We start from the raw sequence: 9,482 nt of genomic DNA, 5'->3' as shown, positions 1-9,482 counted from the left end.
TTGTAGCCTCCCAACTGAAATCCCACCTCAGCTCCAATAACCTGTTTGAACCTTTTCAATCAGGATTCCGCACAAAACATAGCACAGAAACAGCCCTCCTCAGAATCACTAACGACCTCCTCCTCTCCTCAGACTCCGGCAACCTCAACATCCTCATCCTCCTTGACCTCACAGCAGCGTTCGACACCATCAACCACACCATTCTGCTGTCCCGCCTGGAATCATCACTTAACATCACCGACACTGCACTCTCCTGGCTGAAATCCTACCTCACCAACAGACACCAGTTCATCCACATCAATAACTGCACTTCCTCCACTGCCCCTCTGTCCCAAGGCGTCCCCCAGGGTTCGGTGCTTGGTCCCCTCCTCTTCATCCTCTATATGCTCCCCCTTGGAAAAATCATCCGCCCCCATAACCTTCAGTATCATTGCTACGCCGATGACATCCAACTCTACATCTCCACAAAAACCATCACTGCCACAACTCACTCCACACTCACCAACTGTCTCTCAGAAATTAAATCCTGGATGCAAACTATCTTCAACTGAACAGCGACAAATCAGATATTATCATAATCGGACCCACATCCCGCACCAACACCACCCAGAACTTCAACCTCACCATTGACAATGCCACTCTAACCCTCTCCTCACATTCGCAACCTTGGAGTAATTGTTGACAGCCAGCTCAAATTTGATAAACACATTAACCACCTCATCAGTACCGCTTTCTTCCATCTAAAAAACATTGCCCGCCTCCACCCCCCTCACTCTCCTTCCCGGCTGCTGAAACCCTCATCCACGCATTCATCACTTCAAGAACTGGACTACTGTAACAGCCTGTATGGCTCATCATCCAAAACTCTAAATAAACTGCAATATATCCAACTGCGCTGCTCGCCTCCTCACCCACACCCGCTCCAGAGACCACATCATTCCCGTCCGTCAAAACCTGCACTGGCTCCCTGTCCGTCAACGAATACACTTCAAAATCCTTCTGTTAACACACAAAGTTCTCAATAACCAGCACCCCCCCCCCACCCTACCTCACCGACCTGATCCACCAACACACCCCTTTCCGCAGCCTTCGTTCATCAGAAGCGAACCTCCTTGCTATCCCCACACAAACCAAGCTCCGAACCTGGGGGGACAGAGCCTTCTCCATCGCTGCCCCCACCCTCTGGAACTCCCTTCCACAACACATCAGAGAATGCACCGATGCACCGACGACCCCCCCCCCCCCCCCCACCTTCAAAACACACCTCTTCAGACTGGCTTTTAATTTGTGAATTATGTTATGTTGCTGTTTTAATATATGTTTTATTCTATTATATGTGTTGCTATTATATCTCGTTTTATCCCCACTGTAAAGCGTCTTTGAGCACCTGAAAAAGCACTTGGAAATTAAATGTATTATTGTTATTATTATTATTGGACTTGTTTGTTGTCGCATAAAGCTGTAATGTTTTGATCCATTTCCACCATCATAATACTGTAGCTTCTCAGAAATTATGTTTTCATTTTAAGATTATTTATTTGTGACCCTTTGTTTATAATTGAATAGTTCATGTAATCGAATAGTTAGAAATAAATCTTTTTTTTTTTTTCTGTAACAATATATCCAGTTAGAACATGTTGACAGAACAACAGAATTACAAAGTAGGCAAAAGGAAAGAAGCATAGTCCTCATTCAGTGTTTCACAACGTAGTCTTGTTGATTATTTTGGTTTTCAAATATTATGTAAGCTGCAAGACAGAATTTTTTAAGATAACGTGCCCATGTGTGAACTTGAAAGTACACCTTTAAATCACTCCATCTTTTTCCAAATGTAAAGTGCCAAAGCCAAAGCGTTCTGATGATTGCTGATAAGCTCAGCCTTGGCTGTTCAATTTGACAGCTAGGATAACAAGGAAACGTTTATTTTAGAGGAGAAATGCATTAAACTGGAATTTTCAAGACCACTTTATCTCAGGCACCCCCAGTAAAAATATTGACAGCACATGTCATGAAATTCCTATCAAATGTAACTATAAACACTTTAATTGAATGTCCTTAGGACCGGATATTGGTTATACCACGATATGCAAGACAAAAACATGTTGATGTTGTTCCTATGATCAAATAGGATTTGATGTTAACATAGACAGATAGGAATCAATGGCAACAATGTCCCGTTCTAGAAATGAACATGGAAATCCTTTAACACAGTTTTAGAGGACAAACAAAATACTATGTAATTGAATATGCTGCCATCACAATATGAAAGCCCCTCTTCCTAAAAGGTCAATGCTACAGGGTTTTTTTTGCAGAGGAAGACATTTTCCAAAGCCAATGAGTGAATTCAAAAGACAGCCGATCAAATTCCTTTACAGAAAAATGTAAGACCTTTAAGGACGTCTTTGAAACTGCTGCTCACTCACTGGTTTTAATAGTGTGGGATAAAATATTGCTGTCCATCCATGACCATTTTCCATCCAGTCTCAAGCCTTATTCCTCCTGGCATTGGATTCCCTCCAGCAGTTGCTGCTCAACCCTCTGGTTCATGCGATGGAGATCTTTCAAAATACTGGGCTGATCTTCCAGCTCCTCATGGAGACACCGTGCTATCTCCAACCTCCTGTAGTCTTCTGCTCGTACCAGACGACGTATAACCTGAAGAGCACGATCCTTGAGGCTGTGTACTGTGTAAAGCAAACACGTTTTTGACAGTTGTTGAAAATTGTCTTTCAAACTTCAAGTGCAAAAAACAAACAAATTGAGGCCAGCCTAAAGTGGCCATTCAAGAAACTGTACTCCCATTTGTATCGGTAAATTACATTTCATTTTTTAGGTCATTTTGTGATGGTTTGACCACAACAAGACCAATGCTACTTGCCTAGGTGTGTATTGAAGTGTGGTATAAGTACCAGTAAAATAGATCTTAAAGCCATGCCCAAAAAGTCAACTTTATTGTCAATCTTCCAGTTTGTGTGTACAGACAGAGATCGAAATACCGTTTCCCACAATCCCGAATATAAAAACAAATGTATCAAAAAATATATGTATACATTTGTTTTTATATTCGGGATTGTGGGGGGGGGGAAGCAAGGAAGAGTAGATTATGTTGCAATACATTAGCTAATGGGGATCTAAATAAATAAGTAATCAAACAAGCTAATCCTGCCAAATAAAGAAGAACCTACTTGCATGATCCAACATCATGAAAGGCAAGTGTAAAACTATTAATACTTTTTTGCCATTTAAAAAAGCAATCAACAGCAGTTTGACAGTCTTTCAAAATACACAAATGCTTAGATGTTATTCACAGGAGAATGGTTTTTTTTTTCAGTGCATCGTGAATTCCTCTTGATTTTATATCTGTGAGTAGAAATTCATTACATATTATGATAAAGTCTAATATGTTCGGACTGTGGCTAACCTTACCTGGTAAAGTGATATTAGCATTTCTACCCTCTGCTGGTTTGGGAAGAAACAGTTCCTTGCAGTTCACCATCAGGGGCTCATCAGTATCTGCATCTCTGAACATCCATGGGTGACCTGGGGAAACCATTCGTAAAACATTTTTTAATGAGTGTGTATTACAAAGCAGACAAGAGATTGGGCACATATTGTGTACCTTTCAGATATAATGTGTTTACTGTAATGTTGTAAAAGCTTGCAGTGGTGGGCACTGCAGTACCTACGTGAATGTACGCAAGCACTGTACTTAATTACAATTTACAACACTATTGTACTTTTTATTTGAATACTTTGAAGATTTTGATTTATTGAAAGAATATATAAATGAACAAATAGTGTATCAGTTATTATTTTAGGTCAGATTCACTTTATTGATCCCTTGGTAAAATTCCCGTTTTTACTTTTAACATTTATAGTTTACTTAATAATAATACTTTTGCACTTTTAATGGAGTATTTTTAAGCTGTGGTCTTACTACTTTTACCGAAGTAAAAGTTCTACAAATTCAAGATTCAAGGTTTATTGTCATAACATATACAAAACTACGGTGTAATTATGTAATGTATGAAAAACTTAGATCGCAGGTTCCAGTGCTGCACTCTCGCAGGACAGTTCGTCTCTGCTTGCCACAACATGAGAGATCAGACTGACTCAGATCTCACAACTTTGTATTTGAATCATTATTTTCTTATTAATGTATTATATGAATTTACTATCAGCATTATCCTACACAATAATTAAAAACTCACCTTAACTTTTTCGGTACCACTTTACAATAAGACTACCCTTATAAAATGATTCATAAAGGGTTTATAATTATGTTGTAAACACTTTATTAATCATTAAGAACCATTTATAAACCAGTTCTAACATAGTTTTCATACATCAACACAGGTTCACTATTTGGCAAGATGACTAAGGCTTATATTGGCTACTTAGCGAGAATCAACTCAGTGAGCAACAGATACCAAGGATGCTGGTTGATGAAGAAGACGAAGTAAGCTAAGTAGCCAATATAAGGCTTAGCAGTACAGATAAATGTGGGCTCACTATTTGGCAAGCAACCGATCACAGTTGCCCTGTTTATCTCATGTCTTATAAAATCTTATTAATGACTTATAAGTGTTCACAACCTAATTAATAAATGAATTGAAAAATATTCGTAAACCCTTTATAAGGGCAGTCTTATTGTAAAGTGATACCACTTTTTCTATTGTTCTGTGGGGTTTTGTTCAAGTTCATGTTGAAAAGTATATTGTTTTCCTTGTAAAGAAAGCATGATATTCTTGCTTCTGTTCAAAAATGTTTATGAACATAAAAGCACATGCCACATATAAACGTATGATAATGATCTTAATTGCACAAAGCTTTGGCAATACTGTATGTATGCCATAATGGTCATGCCAATAAAGTAAGTTCAATTGAATTGATCTGAATAACATAACTTGATCTACATTTGATAACCTGTAATATTAAAAAAGATGCCTTAGCCAATATAAAACAAAAAAATATCCAAGTTTACTAGCTGCAACAATAAAGTGATGAACAATATAAGATATTACTTTAAATGATGCCGATAGAGTATTCTTACTTTTAAATTGTACGGCACATTTAATAATAATACTTTTGCCTTTTTACTTGTTATTTCTAAGTATTTCTAAGCTGTGGTATTACTACTTTCACAAAGGTGGTAAAAGTACTCAGATCTTGTAGTTGAGTAAAAGTAGAAGTACCAGAGTGTAGGAATACTGTTACAAGTAAAAGTCCTGTAATCCAAAGGTTACTCAAGTAAAAGTACAAAAGTATTGGCATCAAATAAATACTGGAAGTACTAAAAGTAAAAGGGTTAGGGTCAATAGGCAGATCGACCTATTTCCTTATACGTTTTGATTATAATTATTGATCATTCAAGTGTTATCAAAGCTGGTAAAGGTGCAGCTAGTTTGAATGACTTTGTATGCTGCAGGGTAGCTTGTGAATTGTACGTTAAGTCAAGTGTTGATAATACTTTTACATTATTAATCCAAATCTGCAAAGTAAATTTATACAATAATTGTAGTGGAGTAAAAGTACATGATTTACCTCTGAATTGTACAGAAGTAAAGGATCTTAATAACGGTACTTGGTCGACATTTGATAACTTGTATTATTGAATTCCTTACCGATGAAGGTGGCTATTTCCCGTCCCGTTCCTGGCTGTATATCCACGTATGCCTTAGGTTCGCCGACGTAATCTATCCATAGTGGTCGCACGACATGGGGACTGAAGTTACGAAACACCACATTAATGGGTATTAAGCTGTTGATGGAGCGGACCAGAGGAGGAGACGGTTCACCCTCCTGAGGCATTGGTGCAGCTGGTTAACGCTTAGTACTTCAAGTAGTGAAATTAGCCGTGTAGCTAACGCTAGCTAGCAGCAGGGAGGATATCCATGAATGTCGCCTGCTATCGACACACGGAGACCTTACAAATAATGATAATTGTATCACTCTGTCTATCGAATTACGTTACATCGTTCACAAAAAGGAGCGAGTACGTCAGCGAAAATACAACTGGAGAACTGTCTCTTCGACAATTCTTCTAAATTTCAACTACTTTGTTTATATTCCCTCTTCCGGTTGAAAGTACTGGGACGTCAAACTGTACTGTGACGTGATTGGTCGAAAGGCGTGATGACGTATCAGTCTCTGAGAATGCGGTTCATGTTCAAAACAAAGTGGTAGCCTATACTGTTTTTTAAGTAAAACTTTACTATCATGTTTTCAAGAAGTATAATTATGTTCATAATAAGACAATTAAACACTTTCAAACAATTAAAAACAAGCATTCTTAACCATAGCCCTGGCTATGATGAGGCATGAAATGCACTTGATAAATGATTAGGCCTACTTCAATAATAAATTGGTCAGGGGCTTTAAATCACATTACATGCATACAAATTACATTATGATGACAACAGTCTTTTCACCTGTGAGAAGTAAGACTTATTTGCCTGGTATTCAAAGTACTGAATGAATCGAAGCTCCACCCAGCCAGTTTCATCCTCACATAAAACAGGGCACAGATACTCCCTGGACTTATTCCCAACCCGAGCTCGAACACATCAGTATCCCCTCCGGCACTATTTTAAAAACACATATTCATAAAGGTAAGTAGAAATACTTGTTATGAAATGCTTTTCTGACAAATAACTGTGATTTAATAGCTTCTAAAAAAAAGAGACTTTTAATTCAGACTGAAAAGCGTGCATCGTTGTTTTAACTCGAGTTCCAGCTGTTTATGTTTTGAAACAAGTAAAAGTTTTAATATAAGGGTTTATTTTTGTATTATCCCACAGCAGCCTGTTTCTCAGCCCAGGCAACATGTGTTCTCTGAATGACAGTAACTCTGTGGATGCGGGGGACGTGGCGAGGGATGAGAGTCTGGCTCGGTTGGAGATCGCGCTGCTCAGTGTCATCTTCATCAGCGCCGCCATCCTCAACACCTCCCTGCTGCTGGTCCTCTGGAGACAGCGCAAACAGATGTCCCGGATGCGCGTCTTTGTCTTCCACCTGTGCCTGGCGGATCTGGTGGTCGCTTTCTTCCAGGTATGCCCGCAGCTCATATGGGACATAACAGACAGGTTCGTCGGACCAGACCTGGTGTGCCGCCTGGTGAAGTACCTTCAAGTTCTCGGAATGTTTTCATCTACTTACATGATCGTTGTGATGACTGTTGACAGATACCAAGCTGTCTGCAACCCGATGGTGAAGTTCCAGCGGACAAGCACGAGACTTAACATCCCTGTGTGCTTGGCGTGGGGGGTTTCTCTGCTGGGCAGCCTGCCACAGATCTTTATTTTCGCACAGGTCGAGGTTGCACATGGTGTGTTTGACTGCTGGGCCGATTTTATCCAGCCGTGGGGGCTACAGACTTACATAACCTGGACCACGCTGGTCATTTTTATTTTGCCTGTTATTACACTTGTTTTTTGTCAAGTGCGCATCTGTCGAGTCATCCAGATCAACCTGTACCAAAAGACTCAGCAGCAGCGCAACGTGGGGCTGCCTCTGCCCTCCAGAGCCAGCGGTGTGGCCGGCATGTCCAAGGCCAGGGTGAAGACACTGAAAATGACGGTGGTCATCGTGCTGGCTTATATTGTCTGCTGGGCTCCTTTCTTCACAGTCCAGCTCTGGTCCGCCTGGGACGCGCATGCACCAAAAGAAAGTAAGTCATTATGATATTTCTGACAGATGCTCAGTTTGATCTGATTATTTTTTATGATTGTAACTGCGTTTCATTTGGAGTTTCCGTTTCAAAACGTTATCAGTAATGGCATAAAGATATGAGAGAAATGCGCATTTACGCACAAGACACACAAGATATTCATTAGGTGGAAAACACCATTTATTTGCACATGATGATTTTAACTTGTTCTGTCTCTCCAGCTGGGACTTTCACCATCCTGATGTTGCTCGCCAGTCTCAACAGCTGCGCTAATCCCTGCATCTACCTTATGTTCAGCGGCCACCTCCCGAAGAGGCTGATGAGACTCATGTGCCATCGGCAATCTGACGGCAGGGATTCAATCCACGAAGAGGCGATGCTGGTCAGCACACTGTATATGAGCTTCAAAAATGTCTCCGAGTTAAAATGAAGGCAATGCGCAACAATCTGGATATAGAAAAAGTGGAGCAGCCGGTGAGCTTTCCCTGCATTGAAACAACTTCTTCAGAACAGGAGAGACAGAGATACAAAAAAAAACACTTATCTGTCGACATCCCTGACATGTGAAAATATGTCATGTTCTGGAAGTATTCTCCAGAATCAAACCTGCAAAGGTTGGCCATGATTGAGATCGCTCCAGATGTTTCTGGATGCTGGATGGCAAAAGCAAGTAATGTGTTGGACTGTACGGGGCCGTTTTGGAAAGATGAAGAATCAGTATGGAGTATACAGTAGCCTATGTAAATAACATAATGCCATCATAATGTTATGACTGTGTTTACCTCACATTTATTGTAAGCTGTATTTAAGCTTCATGAACATGCTTGATCTTTTAGACAGATTCAATGATTAGTGATTACTCCAGTTGTATTGTTTTTCTGTGTATTGCAAAAAATGGTTGTGGATTCTTTTGTTTTGAAAAATGCCATTTCAATGCAATACCTTGTATCACAGTTGTTTTGGTTGTAGTCCAATCCTTAAAGAAAAATATTTACCTAATCTTATTCTCTTTAATTTGAAAAAATACTTAAACAACTTATTACAAAGACTTAAAACAACTGTGTTTTCGTAAGAAATACACATTGCTTCGTGATGAAATAGAATCCATAATCCAAAATAACTGTTGCAGTATTTTAAAATTTTGAAATACCATTTTCACATAAATAAATGTGCTTGTAGTGAAAAACGGTTTTTAAATCACAGTGAGCCTAAAATATTGTTCAGGCTACAGAAAGCAAGTGTGGAAAAAAGTCATCTGCAACTGCTGTCTTTTAACTTGTTAATAATCAGTGCCTAATGACAAAAGGGAACAAATTATTAATCATATAATTCACAGATAATTAAGTAAAAAGATGGTTTGTATTGAGTCATAAGATTATTTTACCCATTTAGAGAGATATTAAGCTATTTTGTGCCCTGTAACTACATTTCCCCTCTGTGGGACGAATAAAGGTATTCTGTTTCTGATTGACATGAATCCTCACTTAAACAAGGATCACCTTGTATACATGGTGAATCCATTTATATAACAGGTGATAGTATAATAAACAGAGATTAGCCAGATATAAACCTGGTGTATGTCAAACAGTGCATAATATGCTGCACAAAAACAGATATTTACATTGTGAGCATACCTGCCACAGCCTGAAAAATGTCACATGCATCAACAGCAGATATACGGGGAATGGCCCATTTATATTCAACCACACTCAGGAAGCCTTTTATTTTCTTTCTGCAATTAATTTGTCCAACAAGGCAGAAATGCTCCATAATTAGATCAGACTGAGGTCATTCATTTCATTCTTATGTGTCA

The 9,482-nt window shown here is 39.1% G+C and overlaps 2 protein-coding genes across 2 annotated transcripts; one reads left to right on the top strand and one right to left on the bottom strand.

Moving 5' to 3' along the window:
- Positions 1–1,582: 1,582 nt before the first annotated feature.
- Positions 1,583–6,098, bottom strand: vhl (von Hippel-Lindau tumor suppressor). Its single transcript, XM_034223678.1, has 3 exons — positions 5,625–6,098; positions 3,427–3,540; positions 1,583–2,684 (listed from the first exon to the last, which is right to left on the bottom strand). Exons 1-3 carry the CDS (start codon positions 5,809–5,811, stop codon positions 2,491–2,493), a joined length of 495 nt encoding a protein of 164 aa, XP_034079569.1. The 5' UTR covers positions 5,812–6,098; the 3' UTR covers positions 1,583–2,490.
- Positions 6,099–6,825: 727 nt separating this feature from the next.
- Positions 6,826–8,099, top strand: LOC117551110 (oxytocin receptor-like). The gene is made up of 2 exons (XM_034223831.1): positions 6,826–7,669; positions 7,891–8,099. Exons 1-2 carry the CDS (start codon positions 6,826–6,828, stop codon positions 8,097–8,099), a joined length of 1,053 nt encoding a protein of 350 aa, XP_034079722.1.
- The last annotated feature ends 1,383 nt before the right edge of the window (positions 8,100–9,482 follow it).

This window comes from Gymnodraco acuticeps, unplaced genomic scaffold (assembly GCF_902827175.1).
Source record: "Gymnodraco acuticeps unplaced genomic scaffold, fGymAcu1.1, whole genome shotgun sequence".
NCBI classification, from domain to species: domain Eukaryota; kingdom Metazoa; phylum Chordata; class Actinopteri; order Perciformes; family Bathydraconidae; genus Gymnodraco; species Gymnodraco acuticeps.
Note: the sequence above shows the minus strand (reverse complement) of the source record. Positions and strands in the feature narration are given on the sequence as shown.

Excerpts from the sequence above, each read along its gene's own strand:
- vhl (XM_034223678.1), bottom strand. The coding sequence starts at position 5,811 with ATGCCTCAGGAGGGTGAACCGTCTCCTCCTCTGGTCCGCTCCATCAAC. Across the intron at positions 3,541-5,624 it reads GGAAATAGCCACCTTCATCG|GTCACCCATGGATGTTCAGA; the intron begins GTAAGGAATTCA and ends TGGTTTCCCCAG. Across the intron at positions 2,685-3,426 it reads TGCTAATATCACTTTACCAG|TACACAGCCTCAAGGATCGT; the intron begins GTAAGGTTAGCC and ends TGCTTTACACAG.
- LOC117551110 (XM_034223831.1), top strand. The coding sequence starts at position 6,826 with ATGTGTTCTCTGAATGACAGTAACTCTGTGGATGCGGGGGACGTGGCG. Across the intron at positions 7,670-7,890 it reads CGCGCATGCACCAAAAGAAA|CTGGGACTTTCACCATCCTG; the intron begins GTAAGTCATTAT and ends CTGTCTCTCCAG.